The following is a 16,542-nucleotide window of genomic DNA, read 5'->3' as shown; positions in this document are numbered from 1 at the left end:
TCTCTACCACGCACGCGGAAGTACCTCGCGTTTTCTTTTCGCATTAACACAAGCACCCAAACCCACGTTCTGAGCTGGTCCTTTTTGCTCGTTAGAATGTGCGCTGAAACTCCTATCTGCCTCTCCAAAACCTGGACTGGGCCCCTCTCAAGAAAAATAAATGTTTCTTCACCCAGCCAGTTCCTCCCGCACAAGGGAAGGTCGCTGAGTACTACCTGATTGCTAATGGTCAAATAAAGAATTAACCAGATTCCTGCCTACCAAGGCTGACTGGGACATATGTCCGCTAAAACCTCTTAAGTAATCCCGACTCATAATGTTTTCCCATAAGATAACATTAAAATTTTATGGGCCATCTGTTACACTGTTACAGACATTTGGAGATCACCAAGAGCAGAGGCCACTGAAGCAGGGGATATGCTGATCACTTTTTAAAAGTAAATAGTTGTTTTAAGCACAATGAGATTCTGTTGTTAATCTCTGGCACATTAAATGGACACTTGCAGCCAAGAATTAATACAACACACCTGCGAGAAGTAAGCTACTTAACTATCTATTCAACAACAGGAGAGCCCATGTCATCCCTTATTACAGCTGATAACTGAAGGCCTAACTCAGGCCCTACAAAACCCTCTGGCATACACCCTCGTAACCAGGGACACACTATGACCAAACAAGCAGTCCTAATAAAGTCATTAGGATCTAAAAAGATCCCTCGATCCTTTTATGTTTTGTAACTTCTGTTGAAGGCTTCGTTCAAGAGAAGGGCCGTGCTTTAAACAAAAATTGCTTACACAAGTTTTCTGTGTTACGGTCCTTATGATTTAATATTATTACACATCCACGGACCAGGCACTGTGTAGAAATTACTAGATCTGAGGGTTTCCTCCAGGGGCTTAACTGATGCCAACACCTCAGACATTACCCTCTCCTCACTTCTTTGTAGCAAGACATAAGCTCACTATTTCATGTGCACCCATCCATTTCTAAATAGCGAATGTTCTGTTATGACATATTTTTGAAATTCAACTTGGCATCATATTTAACAAACACCCTTTTAATGTTTATACTATGCCTGTCACAGCTCTTCAAAAATACTAATTTCATTTAATCTTGCCAAAAAAAAAGATATTAGAGGTATAAGATACAAAGAATTTAGTGTACGTATACTCTGGCTGAAAAAATGTGGAACTTACTCTTCAAGATACACATGATCCTAATTTTTCAAAAGCAATAGTATTTCATGTAATAAATATGCAAAATTATCTACCTGGCTTTTAAATTATTATGGTTATTATTAACCTGTATCAAAATTTTAGTATTAAGATGAACGTAGTGTTTAAATACATAACACACAACAGGGACATGATTCATTAAACTCGTCTTTTGACACAGAAATCTTCAAGCTAAACATTTTCATACTGTTTTCAGGAACACCCCCCCCCCCAGCCCTGCCCACAAAGAGATGTGCTTTCTTTTTGTAAAGGCCATCTTCTGAACAGCCAGAACACCCGCCCCTGGTAAGCAACACTCTTAAACTCAAGCACATGAATCAGGAAAAAACAGCTGACAGAATTGTACATGGTGTGGTAAGGCCAGTAGAGCAAAGTCTTCTAAATCTAACAAAATGTAAAGCACAGATGGGAAAAGCAACTGACTTCCGGGAAAACTTGCCAACTTAATTCTCTCCTCCATCCTCCAACTATCTGCAAATTTCCTTTGAGATCTCCTTTGAAGATACTTGCTCTTTAAAACTCAGCCACAGCTAGAAACAATCTGAGGACTCATGTCCCAAAAGCGATTTTCGGGTTGTTCTCACCTCGTATACAGCGCTCAAGTCCCTGAAGAAAGTTTTGGCTCCTTCGAGCAAGGCCTCGTTTTCTGGACACACCACAATATAGGCAACATCCCGGTGGCCCCCATATGGGTCCAACAGCAGCCTCTCCCAAAATGGCAAGGAGAACGGCGAGATGGTGAGGAAGTCCTTGTCATAGCCTACCAGCAGGGTGGGGATGGGCAAAGGCTCAGGAGATTCTTCGGAACCTGTAACGACAGTGCGGTTCAGGAGGGTGCTTCCCACAACCGGGACACCTTAGAAGGTCCCCGCTGCGTTAGTATTAGTTCTGGCATCAGAAGTTTCCTTGTAGGTTCGCAGCGTAACTCTCAACAGTGCTCTTCAAATCCTCTAATTATATGGCTCCTGATGAAGGACCTAACTTAAATGAGTCAGAACATGCTTACAGAGGTTCGAGAAGATCAGAGGGCAGACTAGAACAAGTTAAAGTTAGTTTTCCAAGCAGCACTACATCGTTTCCTTTAAGCATGATAATCCCAGCTCTGAAGAAGTTGACAGAACTAATTCAGAAGTTCATCCAGATGAAAATACAATGAAGATCAGGAAGATGAGGAAAATCTAATGGATACTCTACTTAAGGATCATTTTCCTCATTGACCTTGTTTCTGCCAAGGATGCTAAGAAAACGTAACTCCAAACTGACTTTAGGAAAGAAAAGAGATTATAAAGCTTAACAGTCGTGAAAAAAAAGATGCTATTTTGTCAGTGAGGTGAGGACTTGGCAGTGACTAAAGCTGGTTCCTACGGCAACAACCTATGAAGGAACTGAAAGAGGGAAGAGGTTCTACCGTAGGTCCCCCGTCCTGCCATCTTGTGGAACTGCTGCCAGGTTAGCGGTCCCTGCACATGCTGGATATTCTCCCAGGTCCTGCCCGTGCGCTTCTTCTGGATGGCGTCTTGGAGAAAGGGCTGCAGAGACAACAGCATACGGACCACATCTTGGGAGGAGAGCATACTGATGTCCAGCACTGGAAGAGAAGGGACACGGAAAGGAACAGAAATCGTAAGGGGGGATCGACACCGTCCTCTTTCCTGCCCTAATTCTGGACTGGAGTTACGGCCCATGACAAAGATAACGCTGGTGGCACGTTCTACTTTTACTAGATTCTAAAATGCTAGACTTACCTGGCAACAGTAAAGGTATTTTATTATTATAAAGTAATTTATAATTTATTATTGGAAATAATAAAAGGAGAAGTACGTCACTCTATATTCAAGAGGTTAACTGTAGAACTGCTCTGAAGTAAAAAGATGGACAGAACTGCTCTTTCAAATCGTATGAACCTGTTTCCAAGGTTACATAAGAAACCCTGTAAAAGTTTCTTAATTATCGTATTACTTTTATTTACAAACACCAATGTTCTGGATGTGTTAAGTGGGGGGGAAAAAACCTACACAGAAGCTTTTAAAAAACTGTTAAAAACGCTCCTACTGTAAAATATTTTCACAAAACACTGAGTGCACGAAACAGAACGGCGACCTTGCATGCAGGCAGAGGCACAGGGCACCATGGCGAAGGCAATGCCAGGACGAGAGGCCATCCACCCAGAGGAGGGTGGGACTCAGGGCTTCAGAACAAACATTCTTCCTACTAGGAGGAGGGGCTCTTAACAGAGAATCTGAGAAACCTCTCAAACTCTATGCAAAACCCTGCACGCACGTACAAATGTGTACTCTTTCCCAGGGAGGAAGGTCCATCACGCTCATCGTATTCTCAGAAAGATCCGATGAAAGAGCTCATCAAGTTTGAGAGGTGACCAGCTATGAACCCACACGGCTGCATACCTAAAGACCTTCCCTTACTCTTCCTCTTCTAGCTGACTAGGAAAGGGACACGGTTGGAAATCTAAGATTTACCTACCCACTAAATCTGAAACACAGGGTGCTTAAGACATTTTGAGGTGTATCTCCTAAATCAAACACAAGTGGCAAACCTAAATTTCCAACACCTCCCCCAAGAGCCGGGAGGCCCGGCGAGTGTGGGCTCGGAGCCACGTTCCTGCACAGACAGCCCTGTCGGAGCGGTTGGACAGCCGCCCCCTTCCCCCGGCTCTGCTTGCTCTCTCCTCACTCGGCTCTGCTGCTTGCCTGACAACGGAGCGATGGCCATTGCCTTCATCTTCGAGCCTGTGCTGCCTTTTTTCCTTATAGTAAAGAAAAAAGTACTTCTTGTACCCACGGCTCTATCAAAAGTTGGAAAATGACAGACTAAGAGAACCACACGTTAGAGAAAAATAAAAGCAGACGCACTTCCATGGGGCTATTCCTGTGCACACGGAACAGAAAGTGTGCCGTGCGAGACAATCGAGGGCGCTGCTGTCTGCAGACCCGGCTCCCGCACCGTTCACTTCCATCAGCTGTCGGGTACTTTCCAGCTTCTGACTTTGAAGCCCACACCTCCCCTGCAACAAAATCTGCTATTTTTCATATCCAAAGATGACAGTACTGATCCACCCACAGAATGCTTTTCTGTCTGAAGGCTACTGTCTAGTAAAAGGAACCACCCAAGATAATCACCCACATTTCTGTAGGGGAAAGACTGTACTTTCTTTAATTCATAAATTCATCCCACAGACATTAATTAAAGGCCTGCTGAGTGTAAGGCACTGTGCTCAAACCTGAGCAGTTACAGAGTGAGCGTCACCCTTGAATACTTCCTTAGGAGTCTCCACCTACCAAGAAGCCTCCTTGCTTGGCTACTCCGAAAATGCCTATCACCCCTACTCCGCTGAGCTCTATCCTCGAGCCATAGTTCTTTTCCAGATTTCAAACTGTATTTAAGAAGATTATACAGCCTTCTCTCCTCCAAGGCTCAGAGCTGCTCAGGACAGGGTCCATGTTCCGTTCACGTAACCAACCTCTCGGGCCTGGCCGCTCCCACCTCTCTCCAGAGCAGCCCTCACTGTGGTCAAAAGACAGGTTTAATCCTCACCTAAAAGCTCAGCTGTGCTTTAATGCTTATTGACCACTCTACTCTTTCTTTTTTTTTTAAAGTTTTTTTTTTTTTTCAACGTTTATTTATTTTTGGGACAGAGAGAGACAGAGCATGAACGGGAGAGGGGCAGAGAGAGAGGGAGACTCAGAATCGGAAACAGGCTCCAGGCTCTGAGCCGTCAGCCCAGAGCCTGACGCGGGGCTCGAACTCAGGGACCGCGAGATCGTGACCTGGCTGAAGTCGGATGCTTAACCGACTGCGCCACCCAGGCACCCCACTCTACTCTTTCTTGAACTCAGTTACACCAAAGAATTCAGTAAAGCTCTGTCCCAAGCCCTCTGCGGTTCTCGTTTTGTCCGCCTCCTCAGTGAGCTTCCCTCCTCCTCAGTGCTCCTGACTTGAGTTCCGATCTACAAGCCAACCACTCCCTTCCCCCTGAGCTGCAGGCCTGTCAAATCCCAAGTGTCTACTTGAAACCTCTAGCTGGGTATCTCAGAAGGGATCTTTAAAATCACCAAAACTCAATTTAGGGGCTTTCTCCCCAGACAGGCTCTTCCTCCAGTACACCTAGCTTTGAACAAGGTCACTGTGGGTCCAGGTATATGCATCACAAATCCGGGTGTCTTCCCTAACATCCCGTTCTCCCCAAGCCCCGAAATCCAACCCACTACCAAATCCTGCAGTCCTACCACTTCCTCAACGTCTTTTGAATGCTTCCACTTCTCTTCCATCTCCTTTGCTAAGACACGAAACCAAGCTATTATTTATTTGAGCCACTACATTAAACCTGTAGTCTCTCCACCATTCCTATCATTTCCAAATCCACAGCCTGCGTCGAAGTCAGAGTATTTGTTTCTCTGTTTTATTTTAAAATTAATTATTATTATTATTTTTGAGAGAGAGAGAGAGAGAGAGAGGGAGGGAGGGAGGGAGGGAGGGAGAGGGAGAGGGAACACGGGAGCAGGGGAAGGGCAGAGAGAGACAGAAACAGAATCTGAAGCAGGCTCCAGGCTGTCAGCACGGTGCCCAACGCAGGGCTCGAACTCGTGAACCATGAGATCGTGACCTGGGCCAAAGTCAGGTGCTTAACCAACTGAGCCACCCAGGCACCCCTGAGAGTATCTGTTTCTTAACTGCACAAATCTGATGGCAATGCCTCTTCATAAACCCATCAATGACCTGTTAGGGCTCTTGGAATAAAGCCCCCAGCCCCAGCAGGTCTCAAAAGGTTCTTGTAAATCTAGCCAACTGGAAGCTGGCTTCAGTTTTCTGAAAGCCCCAAGCTCTACATAATTCTGGGCCTTCACTCTTGCTCCTTCTACCTGGGACACAATTCCTTGCTCTCCACTCTCTTTACCCAATTAATCAGTACTGAGATCTCTAACATCAGTACTTCTTCAAGGAGGTCTTCCCTGACCCTAGTCTAGGGATGCTCTCCTTATCCCATGCTTTCATCGCTTATAATGGTTTCTAATAATATGCTAATTCGTGTAATTATTTGATTAATGTACATCTTCCAGAACAGATCAGAAAGTCCCTCCGAGAGGTACCTTGTCTCTTTCGGTCATTTTATCCCCCAGGATGCATCACGGAATAGCGAATGAATAAAGGAAGCAAATGGCAAGTTCCGTGGCCCACTTCGAGCTCATCGTCACAGATATTTGTCAACTGGAGCTTTTAACAACAGAAGAGCCAGTGACATGCCTCGGGAACCACAACGCAAAGTAAACCGTGATCACTGTTGTAAGATACAAAGCACTGGAAAACCAGAGGAAGGAAAAAGTGCTCTGTAAATGGGCAGAAGGCTTCATGGAGGAAGGACCATGGAAAACCGGTCTAGAGGAATGGGTGGATGTAAACATGAAAGGGTGTACAAACTAGTATCCCGTATAGTCTCGACAACTCTGACACTTAGCAGCCACCGGTTTCCAGTACCAATGGCCCATAGGAATTAACACGATAGGAAGTTTTCAAAAAATAATTCCTCTGCTCAAAAGGTGTTTCCATACGGAACATTTCTCCAGTCCTTAAATTTAGGATAATTATCAACAGGGCTCTCACTTTAGTTCTTCTGAAGAAGTGAAATTTGAGATTTGTCCTATAACAAAGAAAGCTTATAATTTACCACCATACGAAGAAAACCTGCAAAGTAAGTGTGCATTCTGGAAAACCTACCATTGCTGTGAGGCCAAGAGTGCACAGTGGCACTTCTCACCAGCGCTTCGTCTACTTTTCCACCCGTGGGATTGTCCACATACTGTCGGCCCTGCTCCAAGGCATTAAAGCATTCCGTCCAATAATCATTATTATCTGCCTGCACCCGGTCGTAACTCCAGCTCACACAGGGAAGAGTCTGGCGACTGTTGGAGGAAATGTAGTCCAAGAAACTCAGTGAAGCAAAAGGTTGTGTATGCTGATTCTGGAGGAGGAGGAGGAGGCTTATAGGTGGCTCCTGGGACTTTCTGGCTCCCTCCACCTGAGGAAGGAAGGTAGTCTGACACATCATTAAGCGCCTCTCCGCGGCCTGACCAATATCAGAGTTCTTCCCAAAGATATCCAACTCATCTTCCAGGAAGAGTCCCGAATTGTAGCCAAGTTTGCGATTCATAATCGCACTAAACCCACAGGTACAGCGATACTGGTCCTCGTTGGAAGAATCGGGGATGTAAAGCCCAACATCTGCCCCTTTGATGTTCATGTTGCAGGCACAGATGCAACAGCTGTCAAAGTTTCTGTCTTTAAAAATATTCATCACGGAATCTGAGAGGATCAGGGTGACGTAGAGACTGTGGGCTTCGGGAATCGGCTGCATGGTGGCAGGCTCCACAGAGTTAAGGGGCCGCGTGGTAGAGGGAGTAGAGGCAGGTGAGCCCTGATCGGTGCTGTCGTATTTAACTGACCCTTGACCACTGGCAGTGCCCCCTCCTCTGGGAGTTCTTGGGGTCCTGGGGGTTCGTGGTGTGGGGACAGAGAAGCGAGGGGTTGCTGGAGATGGCAAAACTCCTGCCCCGCTGTTGCTGGCTGGGGCAGCGCTGTTCAACGTCACCGGCGTGTTCATCTGGGGCGTATTCAGGTAGTCTGGGTCTGCTAGGCTCCCGACACTAGGCACGTTGCTGCAACAGAGAATGCCGAGTGAGAACGCGCGCTCGTCACAGACTGCCAGGGTTCTCACGGTCACCCCGCCTGCCCGCCCGCCCGCACACCGCAGCCTTCACGCATGCCATCCCTGGGTACATTCCAGTGTTTCTTAAAAAAAAATAAAAGCGCTCAAAAAAGCCAGTGAGGTGGATGGGAAAGCAAGCAACAAGGCATGAAGAGCAATACACCGCAGCATCTTCCCCCTGCTTATTCCACATCTGCGCAATCTTCGTGTTATTCTTTCAAAGGAACTTCACTGATTTTAGAAGAAAACGTGGTGCTGAGTCGGGTCAAGGTAGTTTTGAAAAACCGTAACTACTACATGAAACTGTAACACATGAGTTCAGATGCTAAATCAGCTAGAAGGCCATAGGATAAAATCTGGATCTAACTGGCAATTACATTTTTGTCATTTATTGAAATCGAAAGTCTGCCACCATACTTGCTCTCTAAGGCGATGATCCATATATGATTCTAAGTCAGACACACATGAAAATGTACTATTCTTCTATTTTCAAAATACAGGCCTTTCTAGGCCTGTGTTTTTATAATAATGAGTCACCATGAGGGAATCCAGTTGTAGGAAAGTCACTGGCCAGTGCTACACTACAATTAATGCAAATATCACGTGTGTAGCTAGGAGGCCTTAGTACTCATTAGATGAGTTACAAGCACACATCCTATATTGCAGCTTCCACACTTCTAGATTCCTGTGGAGTGGCAGGCAATTTTAGTTCATTTTTAATTTTTCAATATGCTATGCGTTACTGGTAGCACAATTTGTTTCAGTTCCCAGAGACTGATAGCACTGTGTTACCTATTTTTCCATAAGCAATGACTTCTTCTTGGAATAGCCACATAGAGCACAAAACAGTGCCTGCGATGTTCTGCTGTTTTTTTATTGCAAAAAAGTTTTCTGATATACACTCTTAGATGTACATGTAAAACAGCACGAGACCATTCTGTCCAATTAGAAGGTATCAAAAGAACACAGATTTCATTTGATACTTATTATTCTTTTGAAATCTATTAATACTGAGCTTAAACTAATGTTCTTCCAATAAACTACATATTCATTCACTTACAATTTGAAAGAAGAATGTCACAAAGCAATGGCTCTTCAAATAAATTCTTGTGATTTTTAATTAGCTGTGCCTCAACTACCAGCCTAAAAAAATCTACATCAAGCACTATAAGGAAATTGTAAATCTGAGGCACAGTGGTATCTCTGAGAACAGATAAAAAATGACCCAGAAACCTTGATTGGCAATCACTGCTATCTCAGAGACCAAAATAATAAGTGCGTGATAAAGATCTTTACCCTAATTGGACTCCTTTCACATCTTCCTGTTTGACAAAACCCTATGAATTACTATGCAGTTCAGATCAGAAAAGGAACTATGGCTCCTAACGGAAAACCCAAATAATGGAATTGCTCCCTAGGTAGTAAGAATGGTTTAGCTTGCACAGTAACCTGATTTTTCCCCATTCAATAAAAATGAGTTGAGGACCAACACTATGCTAGATGCCAGGTATTCAACAGTAAAAAGGCAGAAGAAAAGTCAGCTCACAGCCAGTAAGACAGGCGTCAAGCAAGGAAGCACCAGCGTGCTGAGTGTGGCAAAGGGGTGGCCAGGGTGAGGGAGGCCCCAGCAGAAGGAATTCACACAGTCTAGAACTTTGCTGGCCAATAAGGCTGCCGCTAGCCCTACGTGCTAAAGTTTAAGTCAACTTAGATAAAACCAAAAGTTCAGTCTTGGTCTCAACTGGCCACATTTCAAGAGGCATACAGCTACGACACCAGGGCAGGGGCGGCCATACTGGAAGGTGTGCCGACACTTCATCGAACGAAGTTCCTAACAGTGCCAGCTAAGGATACCAAGGATCTTTGGGATGGCTACTGACAGACTGAACAGAATAAGCAGTGATCTAAATCACTTATTTTTTAACCGACCATACAGCAACGGGTTGCGTTTCACGTTTTTGAGGAGCCTATGTGTGTAGGAGATTAAACTGTCCACCGGGTCCCTGGAGCTGCTGCACTGCTGAGAAGGGCATGGCAACGTGTACGGGCCAGTGGGCCCCACTGTACTGCACCAGGCCCTATTTAAATAAGACCGAGTCCAGGGGCACCAGGGTGGCGCAGTCGGTTGAGCGTCCGACTTCAGCCAGGTCACGATCTCGCGGTCCGTGAGTTCGAGCCCCGCGTCGGGCTCTGGGCTGATGGCTCGGAGCCTGGAGCCTGTTTCCAATTCTATGTCTCCCTCTCTCTCTGCCCCTCCCCCGTTCATGCTCTGTCTCTCTCTGTCCCAAAAATAAATAAAAAACATTGAAAAAAAAAATTTTAAATAAGACCGAGTCCAGCCGGAGCACGGCAGCAGGAGACCAGCCAGAGGGGTCACCACCAGGGGCCTTTGGAGCACACTCTTTCACACTGCTGGTGAGTCATCATTGCCACAATACTTCCCCAACCATTAGTTGCCGGAGCCTTTCGAAAATCTTGTGTGGGAAGGAGGGCGGGATTATACCATTTTAAAGAAGGGGAGACTCCGGTCAGATGGTCATTTAAGGTCACAGACAGGAGGAAACAAAAAAGGGAGGAGCAGGAATGGAGTCCTATGTCAGCACAGCGGTACCTTCCCAAGTCTGGGTTCTTTTATCCCACACCTGCATCGTGGTTTTTCAATCCCCTACTCACTTCACATGCGTGAGCATAAAGCCCGTTTGGGATACTAATGTTGGTTTCATCAAGATGGTTTTATCTGATGTCACAAATGGAGCCCACAGACTGGATCTGGAATTTGTCTTCTTGTCTTACTGGTTCCTAAAATGTAACTCTGGACTAATTAGCAACGTTTGTAAAAAGGAAATGTATATAAACATGCAGATCTCCAGGCTCCCACATCCTTGTGTGAACTATGTGCTGTCGCCGCACGGCAAACAGTCACGTCCAAAGAGGCCTTCTTTCAGTGGGTCCATCACGGACCCTGCCCGTCCCTGCCATCCCACTGGGGGACACTGACCATTGGTGCTGTCAAGTCGTTTGCTTTCCCCAGTCCACGTTGTCCGTACATTGCTTGCCTGGTCCTGACAGAAATTTGAGTTTGTGGCCTTCTATTTTATAGCATGTATTTTATTAAGAAATTATGAATCATAGGGGAAACGGACTCTGCGTTGCTGATGTAAGTACTGTTTTTTGACAGAGTGGAAAGTGCCCAAGCTACCGTAAACCCAGCCTCTTCCTTCCTCTTCTCCTACCACCTCTGTTGCTGCTTTCTTATGATGTGGGGTCAGCATCAGAGAAAGTCTCCATGTTATCACTTCATTTTAAAGTGCCTTCAGTTAACACACTTGGAGTCATCAAGTCACAAACCAAGTACTTACCAATACTACCCCCAAAATGGTAGTATTTTTAAGTAAGTAATATATCCTAAGCTCCAGTCTAGTGTTTGATTCGTGGTAGACAGTGATTTGATATGGAATGAGCACGAACACTGTGGTTCTCTATACAAATAACCTCAATTTATCTGTGTAAGTGAAATTTGGTTCAGAAGACATGTACACTTTCGATACAAAATAATGTGCGCAAAAACACGAATGGCCAAGAAAGGAAAGTTTTAAATGGTATGTGATGTCATCATTGTAGATAAATATTTAGTTAAGCTCAAAACCCATTCACATGGCCAGTAGCTCGATGCAGATCCCGGCACGTACTTGTAACCGTCTCTACTGAAAATGGCTGCAGGCGGCATGGGCAGCTGTTCAATTTTAGGAGGCACCGCCCACGAAGGCCGAAACAGACAGGCATCAGGTATCTTCAGAGGTAGCAGGCACTGGCTCGGCAACATCTTCAGTGGAGCAAACATGGAGGAACCCACGAAAGGTTGAAAAGTTGGAACTTTGTGCACGTATGAAAAGTCCTGTGACAACAAGAGGGGGCCAGTGATAATGTCGCTGAACGACTCAGGACGCCACAACAGCCACAACAATCACTGGAATTCAGCATTTCTCTCATTTCGTCAGCAGAACACGCTAATGCCAAAATTATAAGTTGATCAAGACACTATAATTTATATACAAAACAATGTACCTCACGATCCACTGCGAGGATTCTTAGGAACTTAGGTATGTATGGCATATAGATAATACTATCTTGAAGATGCATATGAATCTGCTTAAAAACTGCCCTGCCCTGCCCTGCCCTGGTAAGATTAATATACTGGCAATTACCTTTACTTCCTCTGGCTTGGGACTTCCTAATCCATCTTCTACTTCCATTTTGAATTCAGTGAGCTGTGTTGAAACCATACTGACCATAGGGCTCTCCATCATGCCTAATGCTGTCACTGTCTCTGAACTGATTCCATCTTTATAATTCATCACAGGAGAAAATGCAGGGTGCTGTTCCAAAGAAGGAGGGGTGGGAAACATCCTTTGCAAGTCTGCAACTGCTAAGGGAGGGAGGGAGGGAGGGAGGGATAAAGAGAGAGAGAGAGAGAGAAAAGAAAAAACAGTAATATTTTAACAGGCAGGACTTCTAAAACATCTCAGTTCATAGGCAGGCGCCCTACTTGCATCAGAAATAATGCTAATTGAATGGTTGTATCAGTTACACCATAGAATATTAATAATGGAAGTTTCTAAGAATAAGGTCATCACCAGAAAACTATCCTTTCTGGAACTTTACCACTATCCCCCTGATGCTTTATGATTTGATTTCACGTTAATTAAGTGGACAAAGTCTACATAACATACATTTTTCTTCTAACAAATGATTGCCTGAAAAGCATAAGGAGAGGAGATAAGTAGAAGCTGAAAGAAATCTGACGGAATAACTTTATTAAAAGGTCTATCTTACGAATATGTATGAAATATTTCAGAATTATACAAAAAGGTCATCTAGCAAATTTTACATGGAAAATCCATCAGGCACTTATACTACAAAAAATAAAAATTTAGAGCTCGAAGGGTGGTTTAGATGTAGTAATTACTTGGCTAGTTTGAAAAATCCACCACACTCACTGCTCTTTGGGGAAATGGTTCCACGATCTCTTTCCATATTGACATTAAAATGAAACTTCACAGTTAGGTTTAATAATCCTACTTAGACTCAAAAGATTTATTAAAAATCAACTGGTTAAAAAAATGATATTTTAAGAAATACTGAGAGAACAGTGACTCTCAATCCTTTTTTTAAAAAGCATTTTCATATACCTGAGGTTGGCCACCATCATGAACAGTGGCTCATTAAGGCAATGACTGACTCTTCAAAGCTGAGGCGAATATAATGCAATGCCAGTTGTGGTTGTGAAATTTGGCCACTAGGGGGTGTCCTGTACAGCAAATTTATTTACAAATTTGGAGCCATGAATTTAAATCACGGTTTTGGAAAGCTATCTGATGTCCCAATTTCCCATCACATTGCTCTTTCTAGCAATGTCAACATTTACAAGACTTTTTAAAAAACTTTTTTAAGTTTATTTATTTATTGAGAGAGAGAGAGAGAGAGACAGAGAAAGCAGGGGAGGTACAGAGAGAAAAAGAGAGAGAGAATCTCAAGCAGGAGCCACACTGTCAAGGGCAGAGTCTGACGTGGGGCTTGAACTCACGAACCGTGAGATCATGACCTGAGCCGAAACCAAGAGTAGGACGTTTAACCAATGGAGCCGCCCAGGTGCCCAAGTAGCTTCAACATGTGAAGAGGCAAACGGTAACCACTGAACAGACTGAGAGAGGACTTCTGGAGTAACTACATCGTGCTCTGCCCCGCGCTAGAGTCTGAGGCAGAGCTGCATGGCGGCAGCACTGGGAACGCTTCCGCAGTCCAGGCGCTCACAGCTCAGCACTGCTATGGTCAGGTCAGGTCACCTCCGCCCTCAGGGCCTCCGATCCTTCACCTACTCGGCTGGACTAAATGTGTGATTCTCACCAGGCTTGCCGGCTTTCCTCTGTTTGTGGAGGGCGGGGGCGGGGGGTGGGGGAAGCCTCTGCCATGTGGAGGCAGAAGAATGGTGAGAACTTCTGTACCAGATGATCTTTACAATGTTTCCCAGTTAAACAACTATATAATCCTGAATAAGGCTTTAGGTGCTCCTCTATAAAACAAGGGAAGGAAGAGGCCAACAGACAGGATTTCAGATCCCAACTTTGACTCTCATCGTTTATTTCCACTTCTATTTCCTATAATAGAATTCTGTGTAAGATTTCATTATACAAAATGGTACCTGCTGCTGCCAATTAAGAAAAAAAGAGAGAAAAGAGGAAAAACTAACGGCACCCCCGGCCCCCCCCCAGTGGAGGGTCAAGGCACCTTCTTGCTAGGACAGTATTTTACCCTTAAGGAATCTGACAATTCATGGAACTAGGGATACAAGCCAAGCCAGAAAATCTCAGAGAACCAGTGGTGTCTGAGAAGGAAACATGGTCTTCAAATGTAGCAGCCACCAGATCAATAGTTTTCCTTGAAACAAGACTGAAGACTTTAACAGTGAGTTAGATTACACTTGAAGTACATCCATCACCTTTATCTTTTAGTCCCTACCCCTTTTCCCAAGCCAAAGAGCAAACTACTGATCAATTTAAAACAAAATTAATGTTTCTGTATAACATTTTAAACTCTAAGTCTACTTCACAAAAGTTTCAAACTCCTACTATAGATTTAATCACCAAGTAAATATTTGGAAAATAAACTGTACAAATTCTCTTTGTGTTAAAATGACAACAAACTTAAAGCCTTTCCTTCACATACAGGTGTTCTGGCTATGCATGAAATTTTACCAAGAATTATTTTATTAAATTAGTGTCTAAATTTTCTCTAAGAAATGTACTAAAGGCGTTTCCCACTTGGGGATCCTCAAATACTTTGATGCTACCTAACAAAGCTGCATATGTCAATTTTCAACACCTCAGGAACCGTGACATTTTTTATCAAAAGTAAAAAAAGAACACACACAAGAAAGTATGGAAAATGAGATTCCACTTGCCAGAGATTCACTTTAAAAAGTGGCCTTCAGCATTCTTATTATCAAATCTGTATTTTTTTAAGATTTTATTTTTAAGTAATCTCTACACCCAACATGGGAGTCTCAACTCACAACCCTGAGATCAAGAGTCACACACTCCAGGGGCACCTGGGTGGCTCAGTCAGACGAGCGTCCGACTTCGGCTCAGGTCATGATCTCACGGTTCGTGGGTTCGAGTCCCGTGTCGGGCTCTGTGCTCACAGCTCGGAGCCTGGAGCCTGTTTCAGATTCTGTGTCTCCCTCTCTCTGCCTCTCCCCCACTTGTGTTCTCTCTCTCTCGAAAATAAATAAATGTAAAAAAAATTTTTAAAAGAGTCACACACTCCACTGACTGAGCCAGCCAGGAGCCCCATTGTCAGATATTCTTAAGGAAGACTCATAGCCTCTCTAGCTTCAAGTTCCTCATCTGCCAAATGGTAATCGTATCTACCTTCCTATTTTTTTTTGATATACATTAAATAACATAACGTATGCATGGAAGTCAACACTTTGCCACATAACACCGAAACATTCAATAAGTGATGAAGCGAGTAATAATTAGTCCGCCATGCCCATTTTCTTTTGACTGCAAAAAGATGAAAATGCTGTTAAGTTACAAGGAATTTCTGAAAAGATAGGACCCTAAACAACATTTGAGATGAAAAAACAAACTGCACTCGACATGGATGAGACAGAAAGACGACAGAAACCAGAGAAACACTCTGGTCCTCCAAAAAGAAACGCTCCTCCATGGCTTGCCTCTTGGATTTTCCCTCTAAAAATGTTAAAGCAAGAGTGGGAACAGCTACCAGAATGGACTGGAGATGAGGGGTGTTATTGTATGTATTGGTATAACATTACCTTAACACAGACTTGGTGCTAAACCAAACCTAGTTATTACTGTGTGCTGCTCTCCTCATTATTATGTTATGACATATGCAAATGAGTAACTGTGGACCTATTCCGTCCAAGACCGTATCCACTGCCGCATATGGCTCTAGAGCACGCAAACCAGGTGCTGTCCAAACTGAGACGCGCTGTGCGTATAAAACATACACCAGGTTCTAGAGAGTTAGTTCAAAAAGGGAATGTAAAACACCTCAATATTTTTAATACTGATTACATGTAAAAATGACACTATTTTGGTTAGATTAAGTTATATAAACATATTATTTAAATTAATTTTACATGGTTCTTTTTGTGTTCTTTAATGCTACTAGAAAATTTAAAATTGCTATGTGGCTCTCAATTCACACTGTATTTCTATTACATTGGATGGTGCTGCTCTACACACTAAATTTTATAATATGTCTGTCTTCCACCTCCATGTACAATAAAGATGAGGAACTTCTTGCCATGCTATTTCACTGTCATGTTGTGGGAGGATATATTGCAGATATGTCCATTTCCACACATTTCCTCACACATACTTCGTGCACTTCAAAAGATCCCATTCACTCTTATATAGATGTATTATCCTAATGCTAATATTTTTGCTATATTGCAAATTAATTAATTTTTATAACCTGTACTTTATTATAAAATTTTGAGTAGCTTCTTTTTGAAACAATTATTTTCTGAATAAAAATGAGAGAGAGAAGAAAGTATACCAT

The 16,542-nt window shown here is 43.7% G+C and overlaps 1 protein-coding gene across 3 annotated transcripts in view; it reads right to left on the bottom strand.

The window, feature by feature from the left end:
- MED13L (mediator complex subunit 13L) overlaps positions 1–16,542 on the bottom strand; it is a 306,657-nt gene that overhangs the window by 22,568 nt on the left and 267,547 nt on the right. For 2 of the 3 annotated variants that reach the window (XM_040443793.1, XM_040443795.1), the window contains 5 exons: positions 12,159–12,379; positions 11,643–11,848; positions 6,966–7,903; positions 2,644–2,823; positions 1,820–2,043 (listed from right to left, as the gene is read on the bottom strand). In XM_040443793.1, coding sequence (XP_040299727.1) covers positions 1,820–2,043; positions 2,644–2,823; positions 6,966–7,903; positions 11,643–11,848; positions 12,159–12,379 — 1,769 coding nt within the window. The remainder of the gene's footprint in view (positions 1–1,819; positions 2,044–2,643; positions 2,824–6,965; positions 7,904–11,642; positions 11,849–12,158; positions 12,380–16,542) is intronic. The other variant, XM_040443794.1, reaches the window with a different exon arrangement.

This window comes from Herpailurus yagouaroundi, unplaced genomic scaffold, assembly GCF_014898765.1.
Source record: "Herpailurus yagouaroundi ecotype Mexico unplaced genomic scaffold, PumYag 191, whole genome shotgun sequence".
Classification (NCBI taxonomy): Eukaryota; Metazoa; Chordata; class Mammalia; order Carnivora; family Felidae; genus Herpailurus; species Herpailurus yagouaroundi.
The sequence above is the reverse complement of the archived record's forward strand: the minus strand, read 5'-3'. Positions and strand labels throughout refer to the sequence as shown.